Source organism: Lathyrus oleraceus, chromosome 7 (assembly GCF_024323335.1).
Source record: "Lathyrus oleraceus cultivar Zhongwan6 chromosome 7, CAAS_Psat_ZW6_1.0, whole genome shotgun sequence".
Classification (NCBI taxonomy): domain Eukaryota; kingdom Viridiplantae; phylum Streptophyta; class Magnoliopsida; order Fabales; family Fabaceae; genus Lathyrus; species Lathyrus oleraceus.
This window is the reverse complement of record NC_066585.1, coordinates 291017260-291036724: the sequence shown is the minus strand read 5'-3', so window position 1 is coordinate 291036724 and position 19465 is coordinate 291017260. Positions and strand designations below refer to the sequence as shown.

The 19465-nt window shown below is 37.8% G+C and overlaps 1 protein-coding gene and 1 long non-coding RNA gene across 2 annotated transcripts; one reads left to right on the top strand and one right to left on the bottom strand.

The window, feature by feature from the left end:
• Nucleotides 1-8886: 8886 nt before the first annotated feature.
• LOC127108340 (uncharacterized) lies at nucleotides 8887-11492 on the top strand. Its single transcript, XR_007796007.1, has 3 exons — nucleotides 8887-9589; nucleotides 9747-10629; nucleotides 10749-11492. It is a non-coding gene; the product is annotated as an uncharacterized LOC127108340 (long non-coding RNA).
• Nucleotides 11493-18413: 6921 nt separating this feature from the next.
• LOC127103488 (uncharacterized) lies at nucleotides 18414-19019 on the bottom strand. Its single transcript, XM_051040740.1, has one exon. The coding sequence runs from the start codon at nucleotides 19017-19019 to the stop codon at nucleotides 18414-18416; it is 606 nt and encodes a 201-aa protein (XP_050896697.1).
• Nucleotides 19020-19465: the final 446 nt, after the last annotated feature.

Below are 19465 nucleotides of genomic sequence, written 5' to 3'. Positions count from 1 at the left end.
TCTTCATTATCTTTTGCCTTCGTGAAAGACTCCACAACCTCAAAAGCGATATGGTTAACATGACTTTCCAACATGCTGATAAAATTAAATTTCAGAAATTAACTTATGGATATAGTGAAATTATATAAAAAAATGTGAGTCTCCTAGGTGAAAGCTAGATATCCTAACCGTTGGAAGACACTGGAGTATTTCTTTTAGTTTACAATGTATCAATGATTGATCTAAATTGATTTCTTCATTATCTTTTTCCTTTGTGATAGACTCCACAACATCAAAAGCGATACATTTATGATGACTATACCACATGCCAATAAAATTAACTTTCAGAAGTTAACTTTCGGATATGGTGGTATTATATATAAAATGTTCCATTGTCGGGAATTGACCCCGGGTCACCTAGGCGAAAGCCAGATATCCTAAACGCTGGACGACAATGGAGTGTTTTTTTTTACTTTACAGTGCATCAATAATTTGTCTAAATTGATTTCTTCATTATCTTTTGCCTTTGTGAAAAACTCCACAACCTCAAAAGCGGTCAAATTAACATGACTTTCGCATATGCTGATAAAATTAACTTTCAAAAATTAACTTATGGATATGGTGAAATTATATTTAAAAAAGTGGGTCTTCTGGGTGAAAGCTATATATCCTCAACGCTGGAGGATACTAGAGTATTTCTTTTAGTTTATAATGCGTCATTATCTCTTGCCTTTGTGATAGACTCCACAGCCTCAAAAGCGATACAATTAAGTAAACTATTCCAAAAAATTAATTTTCTGAAGTTTAACTTTCAGATATGGTGGTATAATATAAAAAATGTTCCATTGTCGGGAATCGAACCCAGGTCTTCGGGGATGCCAGACTTCCTTGCAGATCGACGACAATGGAGTATTAGTTTTAATTTATAATGCATTAATAATTTCTCTAAATTGATTTCTTCATTATCTTTTGCCTTCGTGAAATACTCCACAACCTCAAAAGCGATATGGTTAACTTGACTTTCCAACATGCCGATAAAATTAAATTTTAGAAATTAACTTATAGATATAGTGAAATTATAAAAAAAAATGTGAGTCTTCTAGGTGAAACCTAGATATCCTAACCGTTGGAGGACACTGGAGTATTTCTTTTAGTCTACAATGCATCAATGATTTATCTAAATTGATTTCTTCATTATCTTTTACTTTTGTGATAGACTCCACAACCTAAAAAGCGATACAATTAAGTTAACTTTCCCACATGCCAGTGAAATTATATAAAAAATGTGGGTCTCTTGGTTGAAAGCTAGATATCCTAACCACTGGTGGACATTGGAGTATTTCTTTTAGTTTACAATGCCTTTGTGATAGACTCCACAACCTCAAAAATGATACATTTAAGATGAGTATACCACATGGCAATGGTGGTATTATATATAAAATGTTCCATTTTCGAGAATTGAACCCGGGTCTCCTGGGTGAAATCCCGATATCCTAACCGCTGGTCGACAATGGAGTATTTATTATTAATTTACAATGCATCAATAATTTGTCTAAATTAATTTCTTTATTGTCTTTTTCCTTCGTGAAAGACTCCACAACCTTAAAAGCGATGTAATTAACTTGGCTTTCGCATATGCTGATAAAATTAACTTTCAAAAATTAACTTATGGATATGGTGAAGTTATATTTAAAAAAGTGGATCTTCTGGGTGAAAGCTATATATCATATCCGCTGGAGGACACTAGAGTATTTCTTTTAGTTTACAATGCATCAATAAATTTTCTAAATTGATTTCTTCATTATCTTGTGTCTTTGTGATAGACTCCACATCCTCAAAAACAATACAGTTTAGTTGACTATTCCATAAAATTAACTTTCTGAAGTTTAACTTTCTGATATAAAGGTATTATATAAAAAATGTTCCATTGCCGGGAATCGAACCCGTGTCTTCGGGGATGCTAGATATTCTAACATATGGACGACAATGGAGTATTAGTTTTAATTTACAATGCATCAATAATTTGTCTAAATTGATTTCTTCATTATCTTTTGCCTTCACGAAAGACTCCACAACCTCAAAGCGATGTTGTTAACTTCAATTTCCAACTGCAGGAGGACATTGTAGTATTTCTTTTAGTTTACAATGCATCAATAATTTTTCCAATTTGATTTCTTCATTATCTTTTGCCTTTGTTATAGACTCCACAACCTCAAAAGCGATACATTTAAGATAACTATACCACATGCCAATAAAATTCACTTTCTGAGGTTAACTTTCGGATATGGTGATATTATATATAAAATGTTCCATTGCCGGGAATTAAACTCAGGTCTCCTAGGAGAAAGCCAAATATCCTAACCGCTGGACGACAATGGAGTATTTATTTTTAGATTACAATACATTAATGTTTTGTCTAAATAAATTTCTTCATTATATTTTGCTTTCGTGAAAGATTCCACAACCTCAAAAGCGATATAATTAACTTGACTTTCACATATACTGATAAAATTAACTTTCAAAAATTAACTTATGGATATGGTGAAATTATATTTAAAAAAGTGGGTCTTCTGGTTGAAAGCTATATATCCTAACCGCTGGAGGACACTGGAGTAATTCTTTTAGTTTACAATGCATCAATAAATTTTCTAAATTGATTTCTTCATTACCTTTTGTCTTCGTGATAGACTCCACAACCTCAAAAGCGATACAGTTAAGTTGACTATTCCATAAAATTAACTTTCTGAAGTATAACTTTCGGATATGGTGGTATTATATAAAAAATTGTTCCATTGCGGGGAATCGAACCCGGGTCTTCAGGGATGCCAGATATCCTAACAGCTGGACGACAATGGAGTATTAGTTTTAATTTACAATGCATCAATAATTTGTCTAAATTGATTTCTTCATTATCTTTTGCCTTCGTCAAAGACTCTAAAACCTCAAAAGCGATATGGTTAACTTGACTTTCCCACATGCCAAGAAAATTAACTTTCAAAAATTAACTTATGTATCTAGTGAAATTATATAAAAAATGTGAGTGTCCTAGGTGAAAGCTAGATATCCTAACCATTGGAGGACACTGGAGTATTTCATTTAGTTTACAATGTATCAATGATTTACTAAATTGATTTCTTCATTATCTTTTGCCTTTGTGATAGACTCCACAACCTAAAAAGCGATACAGTTAAGTTGAATATCCCATATGCCAATAAAATTAACTTTCTGAAGTTAACTTTCAAATATGGTGGAACTAAACCACATGCCATTGTCGGGAATTAAACCCGGATGTCCAGGGTTAAAGCCAAATATCCTAACCGCTGGACGACAACGGAGAATTTGTTTATAATTTACAATGCATCAATAATTTGCCTCAATTGATTTCTTCATTATCTTTTGCCTTCGTGAAAGACTCCACAACCCCAAAAGCGATATAATTAACTTGACTTTCGTATATGCATATCAAATTAACTTTCAAAAATTAACTTATGGATATGGTGAAATTATATTGAAATAAGTGGGTCTTCTGGGTAAAAGCTAGAAATCCTAACCGCTGGAGGACACTGGAGTATTACTTTTAGTTTACAATGCCTCAATAATTTTTCTAAATTGATTTTTTCATCATCTTTTGTCCTTGTGATAAACTCCACAATCTCAAAGGCGATAAACTTAAGTTGAGTACTCCATAAAACTAACTTTCTGAAGTTTAACTTTCGGATATGGTGGTATTATATAAAAAATGTTCCATTTTCGGGAATCTAACCTGGGTCTTCGGGGACGCCAGATATCCTAACAGCTCGACGATAATGAAGTATTACTTTTAATTTATAATGCATCAATAATTTGTCTAAATTGATTTCTTCATTATGTTTTGCCTTCATGAAACAGTCCACAACCTCAAAAGCTATACAATAAACTTGACTTTCACACATGTCGATAAAACTAACTTTCAGAAATTAACTTATGGATATAGTGAAATTATATAAAAAATGTGAGTCTCCTAGGTGAAAGCTATATAGCCTAACCGTTGGAGGACACTGGAGTAATTATTTTAGTTTATAATGTATCAATGATTTATTTAAATTGATTTCTTCTTTATCTTTTGCCTTTGAGATAGACTCTACAACCTCAAAAGCGATACAGTTAAGTTGATTATACCACACGCCAATAAAATTAACTTTCTGAATTTAACTTTCAGATATGGTGGTAATTATATATAAAATGTTCCATTGTCGGGAATTGAACCTGGATGAATGCAATATATCCTAACCGCTGGACAACAATGGAGTATTTTTTTTATTTTCAATGCATTAATAATTTGTCTAAATTAATTTTTTTCATTATCTTTTGCCTTCGTGAAAGACTCCACAACCCCAAAAGCGATATAATTAACATCACTTTCGCATATGCTAATAAAATTAGCTTTCAGAAATTAACTTATGGATATGGTGAAATTATATTTAAAAAAGTGGGTCTTCTGGGTGAAAGCTATATATCCTAAACACTGGAGGACATTAGAGTATTTCTTTTAGTTTACAATGCATCAATCATTTTTCTTAATTGATTTCTTCATTATCTTTTTCCTTTGTGATAGACTCCATAACCTCAAAAGCGATACAATAAACTTGACTTTCCCACATGCCGGTGAAATTATATAAAAAATGTGGGTCTCCTGGTTGAAAGCTAGATATCCTAACCGCTGGGGGACATTGGAGTATTTCTTTTAGTTTAAAATGCATCAATAATTTTTCTAAATTGATTTCTTCATTGTCTTTTGCATTTGTGATAGACTCCACAACCTCAAAAGTGATACAGTAAACTTGACTCTCCCTCAAGCCGATAAAATTAACTTTCAGAAATTAACTTATGTATATAGTGAAATCATATAAAAAATGTGAGTCTCCTAGGTGAAAGCTAGATATCCTAATCGTTGGAGGACACTGATATATTTCTTTTAATCTATAATGTATCAATGATTTATATAAATTGATTTATTCATTATCTTTTGCCTTTGTGATATACTCCACAACCCAAAAGCAATACGGTTAAGATGACTACACCACATGCCAATAAAATAAACTTTTTGAAGTTAACTTTCGGATATGGTGGTATTATATATGAAATGTTCCATTGTTGGGAATTGAACCCGAGTCTCCTGGGTGAAAGCCAGATATCCTAACCGCTAGACGACAATGGAGTAATTTTTTTGATTTACAATGCATCAATAATTTGTCTAAATTGTTTTCTTCATTATCTTTTGCCTTCGTGAAAGACTCCACAACCTCAAAAGAGATATAATTAACTTGACTTTCGCATATGCTGATAAAAATATCTTTCAGAAATTAACTTATGGATATGGTGAAATTATATTAAAAAGAGTGGGTTTTCTAGGTGAAAGTTATATATCCTAAACGCGAAGGACACTGAAGTATTTCTTTTAGTTTATGATGCATCAATAATTTTTCTAAATTGATTTCTTCATTATCTTTTGCCTTTGTGATAGACTACACAACCTCAAAAGCGATACAATAAACTTGACTTTTCCACATGCCGGTGAAATTATATAAAAAATGTGGGTCTCCTGGTTGAAAGCTAGATATCCTAACCGCTGGAGGACATTGGAGTATTTCTTTTAGTTTACAATGCATTAATAATTTTTCTAAATTGATTTCTTTATTATCTTTTGCCTTTGTGATAGACTCCATAAGCTCAAAAGCGATACATTTAAGTTGACTATACCACATGCCAATAAAATTTACTTTCTGAAGTTAACTTTCGAATATGGTGGTATTATATATAAAATGTTCCATTGCCAGGAATTGAACCCGGGTCTTCTGGGTGAAAGCCAGATTTCCTAACCGCTGGACGACTGAAGGAGAAGAGTGATCCAAAACACAGCGGAATTTAAAATTTCTCCTTTAGTTATCCTTACGAATGGGCATGATCAGTGATAGAATCGTTACCTCTTGTGGCGATTGTAACCTTTGATACAGATCTACGGAGCGATCACGAACGTTGAACGATGACAACGCCTTTACTCAGTCCACACGAACGGATTCCTTCAATCTAAGTGCTAGCTGCTACGAATGAAGGCTTTGAGTGAGAGAGAGAAACGAAATTGCAACTGCACAAATGCTTCTACACAAGGGTTCTATTTATAGAACCACTTGCGTGGGCTGCAAGCTAAAAAAAGCCCACTCAAGTGTATGTGGCCCATATCTTATAATATGCCAAAATCACTTAAGGTGTGGTACCTTACCATATTTCGTATTCTACTTAAGTACACCGTACCTTACAATGTTCTACAATTCACTTAAGTGCACCGTACATTACGGTATTCCTTAGTTACTCTATCTCTCATCAATCCGTCCTTTTGTGTGTGACCCTGTAGGTTTTCTCGGCATTGACAATTATATTAAATCACGTATTTAACATAATAAACAGTGAGCGGTATGTAGCAACACATCACTGCTACCCAAGACACGAAAATTTCATGTGATCTGACAAATCCTTTTGTGATAATACTTATGTGTACAATTACCCTTTTGCCCCTATGTCTATATTGAACACAAGGCATAGACCGTGTCATCCTTGTCCAGTTCAATATTAGGCCCATAGACATTTATCCTGTTACACAGGATGGGCAAATTCCATCTAGGTCACGCATGTCCCTTAGCATGCTTCGTGGAGTACCAATCAACTGTCTTTATGGTCATCCAGTTACGGATAATGTTTGATCAGCAATAAGGCACTCGACTCTACATCTAGGGTCCATAGTGTTTTCAGGTCGAATGGTGGTATACAACATTATCACCATGAGAATAACTTATGACACTTTGCATAACATTCTATATAGTATTCTCATAGCGGGTCAATCCAGTATAAATATTACTCTTAATATTCATACATATGTGAAGCGCCGCGAAAAATACAGAGTCGCCATCGGATTTTATTTATTCCAAAGGAAATGAAAAATAGCGGTAAAACCCTAAATTAGAGAAATGGTCTCGCAACCAAGAGCGGATTCGGAAGTCGGTTATGCAAGGGGAAGGTATTAGCACCCCTCACATCCATGGTACTCCATGGGAACCACTTGCTCGTATCAAATGCGTATGGATGTTTACTTATCTATAAGTTGCTTGCTATGGGGAATGAGCTGAGAGATGAGATGGGGGAGAAAATAAGTTTTAAGTTAGTGTGTTCGCCAAGGATTTGGGCCCTCGTGCCTACGTATCCCCATACGTGCAATAGGGAAGTCAGAGCTTCATAGTTCGGCTCAAAAATGGCGTATTTGTTTGGTTGTTTTTACTAAACAGTATTGACATTCGCGTGCTACTGTTCACTTGCTTGTATACTCTGTCATGGGAGCAAAATGTATTTGCTTGTTTGCGGTAAAGTGGATACGATTGGTTCGCACTCTAGCAGTTAAACATTACTTGCTCACACATGGACGCTTAAGCTTCGTTCACGGTAGAACGGAAGTAACATGTCCTTATTGAAAGGTTTTGAAGTGTGCGCTAAGGCGAAAGATGATTTGATTTGTTAGGGTTGATTTTATGCATGGAGACAAGCATTAAACCCTTGGCTAGATACAGTCAACGGTCCAATAACTCGGGAGTTGAGAGGACAAGTTATCCTAACTACTCTTTTTCGTCCAAAATAGGTTTGATTATGAAAGGAGTTTGGCAAGTTTGATCGTTGGAACTTAGAGGGAGATAAGTATCTAACCCTTGACTAAGTACAGTCAACGATTAAAGTACTTGGGAATCGAGAGTTCAATGAAGTTCTAACTATTCTTTTTATTCCTCCTAGCACCTAGATCTAACTTGTTTGAATGATTAGATGTTTTAGGGGGGGAAGTCAAGTGTCGGGTCCTCAGGATAGGTACGGCCGACAGCCCAATTACTTGAATGTTGTGTACAAACATGTACACCCCATTTGCATTCCAATTTGTTATGAAAAGGTTTTAAAAAAGGAACTTGATGTTGAATCAAGTGTTTGAATTTATTATGAAAATAGTGAGTGAAGAATGGAGGTGAGAGATAGGATGAGTTTGGGAATAGAATGGAGAAGATAGGTAAATGATGGATCTTGGAGTGAATGGAGAATGCTTGATGTTGGATCAAGCATTTACGTTGCAATGGCGTGAGTTTATTCGGAAAATAACTTGACGTTGGATCAAGTTTCTTTTGTTTTCTTTTGAAATGCTTTGGTTTATCATTTTGTATTTTATCTTGGTTATTAACATGCATAGTAAACTATCTAGAAATAAATAAATCTAAGCTATTAAATTACTAAGGGGAGGGGGAAAATTTAACCCATAATGGGGGATCTATCCACACAATACGATAGAAGGGAAATGAAAGGAAAATACAAGTTACAAACTACTAAACTATGTACCATGCCTAATGGCATACAAGTGACACGGTACTTCAAACAATACAAAGTTATTGAATGAAAGTGAAATGGTTAGGAATAAGACTAGCTAGGAGAGAGCTTGATTCTCCAAGTCACATGTGGACACAAAACAACAAACGAGTTAGCATGAGATAAAGTCGAGTGAATGAGAATGATGAAATATTATGTAAGTACATGCGAAGGTTAGAATCGATTCAAAAGGTAATGGATTAATCCACGAAAAACAATCAAGGATCTATCCTATGATCAAGGAAAATGAAATTAAGCATACAAAGTATTCATTACCTAAATTGAAATGGGATTTTCAATTTAATCAAAATGATCATAAACCAAAGAAACGACTAAATGGATAATTAAAGTGATTATTAATTCAAAAAAATAAAATCTATCTAAGCATGAATTAGGAATCAAAGTTGATCAAATGAGAAATTAGCAATCTAAATTCAAGAATTGAATCTAATGACTATGATTATACAAAACAAACACACAATAGTCCAATCGAATGAAAATTCAACCTAAGGTATAACCGTGATACAATCCACATGAACCATATTAATCTCAACAAAAATCCACAAGATGAAATAACCAAAATCTAATGATTAAAATTCTAATCGAAACGTGGTTAATCTATCAAGGATTAATTCTGGAAAATTAAGAAAACTAAACTTAATCTAACAATTGATTAGGCCTAACTTCTAAATGATGATCTAATTGATTCTTCTAATTATCGGTAACGTGTCCAAAGCCTTCATCGCCTCACATGTTCTTCACCGAGAAATAGCTTCAAGATTTCGCTTCAAGATCTCGTGCAACCATCAACAGAAACCAGCAAGAATGATTCATCTCACCGTGGAAAAACCAAGAACGATGACAAATTCGCGAGAGGTCTCAATGTTTAAATGAATGGGATCGAAATCGAGCGTGCAATAGAGAAAAAAGAAGGAAGCAAAACCTACCGACTTCATTCCTCTTCTTCGATTAAGCGTTTGTTATGAAAGATGAATACGATACTCCGCGTTCGTGCCTTGTCGATTCGTTATGTCGCGATTGACGGAGGTGCACGGAGCGTCACGATGAAGAATGAAGGTGGAGATGTAACGTGCGTCATTGATATGGCGCGAGAACAGAATCGCGGATGGAATCGTGGTGTTTATGACGAAGAAGACGACCGATGATCAAATCCAGAAAGAAGGTATTTCAATCCCTTTAAGCTTCCCTTACTCGTTTCTATTCCTCTGCTATTTCTTCCTTGTTGTTTCTTCCGTTTTTCTTCTTCTTTCTTTTGCTATTTACCGCGATCTGTTGTGAGACGTGTCCTAACTCGTTCTTCTTCTCTTTATCTTTGTTAGGAGCCGGTATACGAGTGGCGAGTGAGGGAGATTAGAAGAGGTTGGAGAGGTTTTTTTTCCGGAGGTTTCTTCTGTGGAAGATTAGTGAAGGAATCAGAAGTTGGAAGTGGAGAGTTTTTTTTGTTGGGTGGAGGTTTGGACCAGTGAAGAGATCGGAGACGCTCCGAAGGTGTGAGGAAGTTACTGGATTCTGTTTTTGGAGGAGGGTCTAAGGTTGAGAATTGGTGGCTTTTTGGAGGTTTGAAAATTGCAGGATTTGTTGATTATGGAAGTTGGTGGATGAAAAATGTGAAGTCCTGTTATGGAGTTTTTTGGTTGAATGATTGTTGATGAATGGAAGATGGAGAAGGTAGCGGGTTGAAGGATTGAAGAGTGTTGTGGAAGGTGGATGGTGGTTTTTGAAGAATGGTGATGGTTGAAGAAGAGAAGAGGGATGGTTGAAGAATTTTTGAATTGTTGAATGATGGGAAAGATGATGGAGAGTGAAGTCGTTAATATGAGCTTTGGGTTGTGATGGAGATGGAAGAAGAAGCTCGCCCGGGTGAAGAATCAGTTATCAGTTATATGGAGGTTGTTGAAGTTGTAGAGGTTATGGTTTAGTTAGGAATTAGTTAGATTCAATGACAGTTGGCGACAGTCGGTGACAGTTGGAATTGATTAGGCGGTTAGGGCGGTTGAAGACAGTTAGAAAGTGATTCTGTTATGGAGTTAAAAATTTGTTATGAAAACAGTTAGTTGAAGAAGAGTGTGAAAGTCTCTTATTGGTTAATCCTTGAAGGGTATTGAAGTTAGAGGAAGATTTTTGAAGGTCAAGTGAAGGAGAGAAAACCCAATTCGGGTCTGTTATGGGAAGATGTAGAGTTTCGGTTAAGCGGTCGTTGAGGTTTGTTAGAAAACTGTTGGAAATTCTGTTATCAGCTTTATATTTCTGTTAGAAAATTAGTTACAAACTTCTGTTGTGAAGTTAACCGACTCTGGTGTGTGTTGTTTTCTCTTATGTAGGAAGTTTGGAGCAGTGGTTATTGAAGAAGGTCGGAGGGTTACGAAAATTTCGTATGATGTTGTTATAGAAAAAAACGGATTGGTTATAGGGAGGTGGAAGTTAGTTCGTGGAATGAATGCTTTGGCAACGGATCTCATTTAGCCTCTCAATTCTATTCATGTTCCTTATTTGTTGTTGTTTCTATTATGTTTTTTGATTTCTACAGGTTATGAGCTCGAAAGAGTGTGTTGCGAAACTCCGTAAGCTGGTTTTTAGTAGGAATTGAAGTCACAGTTTATTCAAGGTGAAGCTCTTTAGTTAGCAGGGTGGTGATATCATCTTCCTTCAAAATTAAACTGGCTATCTGCTTTAGAGCTTTATCTGCATCAGTAAACACTTGATCATTGCCTAATGATGATGACACGCTCTTCATGTCTTGCGATAGCATCAACGATTTTATTGTTAGCTTGTTAGGTATTTTTGTGATGTATTTTTGTGATGATATCCATTTTGTGCAGGTTGGTTATAATTCTATAGGGGATTTTTATTGTAATTTTGTAGTTATTTTAAGTTGAAGTTGGACTAGGGATTTATGGTTCCTTGCATTGGAATTGGTTTGTCGCACATGGACTCGGATTTTGAGTTTGTTGGAGCTTGAATTTGATATGAATTGTCGTTGTAAATTTTGTAACCAAAATTCAAGTTGTGCTACAATAGGAAATGAATGTAAATGTTATGTACATTATTGGATCATGATTTATGAAGGGATATAATGTATAAGAAATGGAATGGATAATTGGATAAATGAATTTGGAAATGGATTCAACGACGGTTATGACTATTGGGATTATTTGATATCGATAGGATGTTGGCTTTTTTGTAAATGGATATTGGGTTTGGGCTTAAAATGAATATGGATTTACAAATATGGACAAAAATGGTTTATGGATATTCAAATGGGTTGGATTAATTGAAGAATGGGAAAAATATGGTTTAGAGAAAATGAAACTAAAATTACAATTGTTTATGAATTAGCATGGATATGGAATTAAATTTGGAAGTTAGTCATGGATTCGGATGAATAATTGTTGAAATGGGCTTAAAAATAGGAAGATGATGAAAAATGAATCTTGGTTAGATGGTTGACTTTGGTCAACTGGTTGACCAAAAAGTCAACAATTGGTCAAAAGTCAACTTAGGTAAAAGTGTATATTTTTGGGTGAAATGACAGGTAATGACTTGTATGGAATGGACTTGAATAATGGCTCGATAGAATGAATGAAAATGGACTTGAATAATGGCTCGATAGAATGAATGAAAATGGACTTGACTGAACAACACAATGCCGAAATATGCCAAGTTCCCAGACTTAAAATCCAACCAAGCAAAATTAACTAAATGATTACTTAACCAAGCAGCGGATTGTAACACCTTGAATGAGTATCCCTTAATCAAAGAATGAAGGTCAAGAACAAGTAAGCCTATGATGAATTGTTGAACAAGCCAATGAAACTCCATGAATGATCAGATGGATCTCAACCTTGTGAGCCTCATATTCAATTCCATGTGTGGTAAAACCCTTGAGTCCATGATTTTATGTCCTTTCAAATGCAAGTGGAATGTGTTATGATACAATGGACGTGTAGATGAGATGAATGCTTATCAGGATATGCAAATGTTTAGGGTTAGTGACTTGTGAATGATAGGGTGAATTTTGGGGCATGACAGCTGCCCCTATTTAATCTCCTCAAACTTGAATGTATGGATAGTCATCGCTTCCGGACATTCAAGGTAGGAGGGGATTAAATACTAGAATATCGAAAAATTTGCCCACCAAGAAAAAATGAAATATGAAGATAGGCCACAAAGAAATTCTTCACTGAGATGTAGGATGAACAAACTAGCTTTTATGCAGGCAGCTGTTGGGGATTGAAATGTTATCTGATCAAAGGATATTTACGGAAGGTTAGAGATGCATGATGACATATGCATGATGCTGATGCAATGTGATTTATTCTTCTTTTTTAACAGGCTCTCTGTTTTTTTGTTTCTTTTTATCAGAAAGCTTTTCATTTTTCTTTTTACTTTGTTTTTTCAAAACTCTTAGGCAAACACTGAGAACATTTTTCCGTCGGGGGGGGGGGGGGGGGGGAATGGGTGAAATATGTATTTATTTTTTTACACGGTTTACCAAGTGGAATCTGGACTTTATTTGGTTTTGTTTATTTATGACTGAGAAGAAAGAAAGGGAGAGAGGTCAAACACAATTCGTCTTTACTGAAGGATGGGTTCCAAAGGATCGGAGAGAGAAGAAAAGAATGAAGGGCGGGGCTCCGAAGTTAACCTTATCGGAAAGGGAAAAAAGGGGTCTTGAAGTTAACTCTATCAGGAGGAGAAGGAATGGATAACGGGTGGGGCTCCGAAGTTAACCTTATCGGAAAGAGAAGAAATGAAAATGGGTTTCCGAATTTAACCTTATCGGAAAAGGAAGAAAAGAATCCTGAAGTTAACCTTATCAGGGAGAGAAGGGAAGAAAATGGGTTTCCGAAGTTAACCTTGTCGGAAAGAGAAGGAATGGATCCTGAAGTTAACTTTATCAGGAAGAGAAGACACAAAAATGGGGGTTCCGAAGTTAACCTTATCGGGGAGAGAAGAGAAGTATCCTGAAGTTAACCTTATCAGGGAGAGAAGAGAAGTATCCTGAAGTTAACCTTATCAGGAAGACAAGAAACGGATCCCGAAGTTAACCTTATCGGGAAGAGAAGAGATGGATCCTGAAGTTAACCTTATCAGGAAGAGAAGAAATGGATCCCAAAATTAACCTTATTGGGGGGAGAAGAGATGAAAACGGGTTTCCGAATTTAACCTTATCGGAAAGGGAAGAAAATGGTCCTGAAGTTAACCTTATCAGGAAGAGAAGAAATGACGACATCGTTGGGGAGACATTCCAAAGTTGACTTTATTGGAACTAGAGAAGGAAAATAGGGGGGTCCCGAAGTTAACCTTATCGGGAAGAGAAGACACGGAAAAAGGGGGGTTCCGAAGTTAACCTTATCGGAAAAGAGGAAAGGTATCCTGAAGTTGACCTTATCAGGAAGAGGAAAAATGAACCCTGAAGTTGACCTTATCAGGAAGAGGAAAAGATAGACCCTGAAGTTAACCTTATCAGGAAGGAGAAAGATGGACCCTGAAGTTGACCTTATCAGGAGTGAAGAAAGGAGGATACGAATTTCCGAAGTTAACCTTATCGGAAAGAGAGGAAAGGTATCCTGAAGTTGACCTTATTAGGAAGAGAAGAAATGAATACGATTTTCCGAATTTAACCTTATCGGAAAGGGAAGAAAGGTGTCCTGAAGTTAACCTTATCAGGAGGAGAAGAAATGGATCCTGAAGTTGACCTTATCAGGAAGTGAAGAAGATGGATCCTGAAGTTGACCTTATCAGGAAGAGAAGAGATAGAAACAGGCTTCCGAAGTTAACCTTTTTGGAAAGAGAAGAAACGGCCCCTGAAGTTAACCTTATCAGGGTGGGAAGAAATAAATACGGGATTCCGAATTTAACCTTATCGGAAAGAGAAGATAGGTATCCTGAAGTTAACATTATCAGGAAGAGAAGAGAAACGGGTCCCAAAGTTAACCTTATCGGAAAGGGAAGAAAATGATCCTGAAGTTAACCTTATCAGGAAGATAATAAATGACTACATCGTTGGGGAAACATTCCAAAGTTGACCTTATTGAAACTGGAAAAGGGAAATAGGGGAGGTCCCGAAGTTAACCTTATCGAGAAGAGAGGAAGGTTTCCGAAGTTAACCTTATCGGAAAGGGGAAGAAAAGGGTCCTGAATTTAACCTTGTCAGGGAGAGAAGAGAAGTATCCTGAAGTTAACCTTATCAGGAAGACAAGAAACGGATCCCGAAGTAAACCTTATCGGGAAGAGAAGAGATGGATCCTGAAGTTAACCTTATCAGGGAGAGAAGAAACGGAAACTGGCTTCCGAAGTTAACCTTATTGGAAAGAGAAGAAGTGGATCCTGAAGTTAACCTTATCAGGAAAAGAAGAAATGGATCCCGAAGTTAACATTATCGGGAAGAGAAGGGGTGAAAATGGGTTTCCGAATTTAACCTTATCGGAAAGGGAAGAAAATGGTCCTGAAGTTAACCTTACCAGGAAGAGAAGAAAGTTTCCAAAGTTAACCTTATCGGAAAGGGAAGAAGGGTATCCTGAAGTTGACCTTATCAAGAAGAGGAAAAATGAACCGTGAAGTTGACCTTATCAGGAAGAGAAAAAGATAGACCCTGAAGTTAACCTTATCAGGAAGGAGAAAGATGCACCCTGAAGTTAACCTTATCAGGAATAGAAGAAATGAATACGAGTTTCCGAATTTAACCTTATCGGAAAGGGAAGAAAGGTGTCCTGAAGTTAACCTTATTAGGAGGAGAAGAAATGGATCCTGAAGTTGACCTTATCAGGAAGGGAATGGTGATATCCTGAAGTTAACCTTATCAGGAAGAGAAGAAATGGAAGATGGTTCCGAAGTTGAACTTATCGGAAGAGAAGATAGGTATCCTGAAGTTAACCTTATCAGGAGAGAAGGGTAATATCCTGAAGTTAACCTTATCAGGGAGAGAAGAAACAAATACGGGATTCCGAATTTAACCTTATCGGAAAGAGAAGAGAATGGTCCTGAAGTTAACCTTATCAGGGAGGGAAGAAACAAATACGGGATTCCGAATTTAACCTTATCGGAAAGAGAAGATAGGTATCCTGAAGTTAACCTTATCAGGAAGAGAAGAGAAACGGGCCCTGAAGTTAACCTTATCGGGTAATATCCTGAAGCTAACCTTATCAGGAAGAGAAGAAATACGGGCCCCAAAGGTAACCTTATCGGGTAATATTCTGAAGTTAACCTTATCAGGAAGAGAAGAAATAGGCCCTGAAGTTAACCTTATCAGGAAGAGAAGAAAGTGTAGAATGATTTTCCAAAGTTAACCTTATCGAAAAGGGAAGAAAAAAAGGTCCTGAAGTTAACCTTATCAGGAAGAGAAGAAAGTTTCCGAAGTTAACCTTATCGGAAGGGAAGAAGGGGTCCTGAAGTTAACCTTATCAGGGAGAGAAGAAATGCAAAATGGTTTTCCAAAGTTAACCTTATCGGAAAGGGAAGAAACAGGTTATAGCCATATGACTCACTCTAAAGTGAATGGAAGGCTTGGTCAAACTTATTCAACTCGCAAAGACACACAAGAATGTCCGATATTGTGTATATTTGACATGGTTGGGGTATGGTTTGGCCAACGGAACTGGGCTTACAGATGGTTTTCCCGACTGGGACCGAACGTTGCGGGGGTATTGAAAGAGGGTTTATCCACAAGGTTGGATTCCAGGAAAGTGCCAACGGAAATGGGCTATTGAGTAGTGCCAAGAGAGTTTTGGGCTTGCTTCTTTCTCGTTTAGAGAGCTTCATGATTATATCAGATGATATGCATGACATGATATGAATTATGCATGACGGGCTTATGCAATGATATGAGGGTCCACGGATACCCCAAGTTTGGGCGTGGTGTGCCTTGAATAGAGATACATCTGCTTGGGTTACAAGTCTTCTGATTGTAGGGTGAGGGATGCGTCTTGCATGACTTCCCGCCTTCTCGTCCTCCTACTGCCATCGAGGGAAAGAATCTCCCATGGATCCTTCGATACCCAGGCTGGTGTATGAATACCAAACGGGGGCTACCAAGGCGAATGACGATTCTTCACAGCTTCTTGGTCGTAGTTTCCTCAGGATTTTTGCAATCTTATGTCTTCGTGCAATGTATGCAACAAAAATGGGCATCATGGTTACCTTTAGACACTCTATAATCAACGTAAAAATCGAATTTTCATTTCAGCGTTACTGTTGTTATCCCCAAAATTTTCAATGAATTGTTTACATAGAAATACAATTATATTTCGCATACAAGCAAAAAGAAAAGAACGAGGAGATTCTGAATGAAGATTTTATTGATTGAAAACGGGCCCGTAAATGGGCGTTTACAATAAGGAAGCAATTCCTAAATGAGGTAATTGCATGAAAACAAATTGGCAATAGGAAAATCTCGGATTTCCATTAAGGTCCAATCATGCTATAGCCGTTATACTTTCTGAATCTTCGCACTTTGCCCCAGTCGATAGTGACTGGATTGATTCCTCCGTTCGGGTTTCCATTGCTTGGGAGGACATATTCATAGACCCTGAACAATACGCAGTCTTTCCTATCAAACCCTAACTTTTGCCTAGACCGCCCTTTCGGGTTTTCGACCTAGCGGGATACCCTTTTTGTCTAAGTTGTCCCTTTGGGAGAGGATCAACTTAGCGGGTTTTCAATTCTTTTGTTTTATATCCCTAATTTTTGCATGGACCTTTTCTTTTTACGGTCCACCGGGATGCCCATTTTTGCCTAAGTTGCCCCTTGGGGTAACCAACTTAGCGGGTCACATATCAGGCATAATATTTTTTGACTGCGTCCGCATTTATGGGTGACGCCAGATAGTCCTCATCCATAGTCGAGAGGATCAGGGCTCCACCTGAGAAAACCTTTCTCACGACATATGGTCCTTCGTAATTGGGGGTCCACTTTCCCCGATGGTCTGTGTGGATAGGCAGGATCTTTTTTAGCACCAGGTCGTCGACTTGGATATTCCTGGGACGCACCTTCTTATCAAAAGCCGTCTTCAACCGCTTCTGATAGAGTTGTCCGTGGCACGGGGTTGTCATGCGTTTCTCTTCGATGAGGTTCAGCTAATCGAGTCTGGCCTGAATCCATTCTGCTTCGTCTAGTTTGACGTCTTCTAGGATTCTTAGCGAGGGGATCTCAACCTCAATTGGGAGGACTGCTTCCATACCGTATACCAGAGAGAACGGGGTTGCCCTGGTCGAGGTTCGTACCAAAGTACGATAGCCATGCAGTGCGAAGGGCAACATCTCGTGCCAATCCTTGTATGTCTTCACCATCTTCTGAAAAATTTTCTTTATGTTCTTATTGGTTGCTTCCACTGCACCATTCATCTTTGGTCGATAAGGTGAAGAATTATAGTGTTCGATCTTGAAACTCTCGCACAATTCTTTCATCGTCTTGTTGTTAAGATTCAAACCATTATCGGTGATGATCTTGTTAGGAATCCCATAGCGGCAGATGATGTCGCGTTTCAGGAAGCGGACTACCACTTGTTTGGTGACGTTTGCGTACGGCGCAGCTTCTACCCATTTGGTAAAATAGTCGATGGCGACCAGGATGAACCTATGCCCATTCGAAGTTGTCGGTTCAATACTGCCGATCACATCGATGCCCCACATAGCAAACGGCCATGGCGATGAAATGACATTGAGAGGTACCAGAGGCACGTGTATCCTGCCAGCATAGATTTGGCATTTGCGACAAGTCTGCACGTGACGGAAACAATCCATTTCCATGGTCAACCAGTAGTATCCTGCTCTGAGGATCTTTTTAGCCATTGAATGCCCACTGGAGTTTGTCCCAAACGACCCTTCATGGACGTCCGTTATAATTTGCTCGATTTCGCATCTGTCTACGCATCTGAGCAATACTAAATCATAGCTTCTCTTATACAACACATCTCCACTTAAGAAGAACTTAGAGGAGAGCCTCCTTAAAGCTTTCTTGTATGTGATCGACGCGTTATCTGGGTACACCTATTTTTCGAGATACGTTTTGATGTCATGATACCAGGGTTTACCATCTGACTCTTCCTCGGTAGCTAGACAATATGCGGGCTCATCTAGGCGGTCAATGCTGATAGCGGGAGCCTGATTCTTCCAAGTGATTTTGAACATGGCCGCTAGGGTAGCAAGGGCATCTGCTAATTGATTCTCTTCCCTCGGGATGTGATGAGAAGAGATTTCGTCAAAGTAAGGGATCAATTTCAGGACATGTTCTTTGTATGGAATTAACTTCTGATCGCGGGTCTCCCAATCTCCCCGTACTTGGCTAATGACGAGAGCTGAGTCTCCATAAACCTCAAGTATCTTGATCCTCAAGTCCATTGCCGCTTCAATACCGAAGATACATGCCTCATACTCTGCCATATTGTTGGTGCAGTCGAAACACAATCTTGCAGTGAAAGACAGATGAAATCCTGTTGGTGATGTGATGATGGCACCTACTCCATGGCCTCGTGCGTTGGAAGCACCATCGAACGCGAGCATCCATCGTGATCCCGGTTCGGGGCCTTCTTCAGGGCCTGGGATATTGCACTCTTTTATGAACAGGATGTCCTCGTCGAGGAAATCGAAATTCATTGGCTGGTAGTCTTCCACCGGCTGGTGGGCCAAGTAATCAGACAAAACACTTCCTTTGATGTCTTTTTGGGTGACATGTTAAATGTCGTACTCCGTCAATGCCATCTGCCAACGGGAAACCCTCCCGGTCAGAGCAGGTTTCTCAAAGATGTACTTAATTGGGTCCATTTTGGAGATCAGTAGAGTGGTGTGTGTCACCATGTACTGCCTTAATCGTATGGCGGCCCAGGCAAGGGCGCAACAAGTTTTTTCTAGCTGTGAATACCTCAATTCGCAATCAGTGAACTTCTTGCTAAGGTAGTAGATGGCATGTTCCTTTCTACCTATTTCGTCGTGTTGACCCAACACGCAACCCATAGAGTCCTCTAGAACTGTCAAGTACATGATAAGTGGTCTTCCCGGTACCGGTGGTATCAAGATGGATGGCTCCTGGAGATACTGGTTTA

Bases quoted from the DNA above. Each gene is read 5' to 3' on its own strand.
- LOC127103488 (XM_051040740.1), bottom strand. From the start codon at position 19,019: ATGAATTTCGATTTCCTCGACGAGGACATCCTGTTCATAAAAGAGTGC.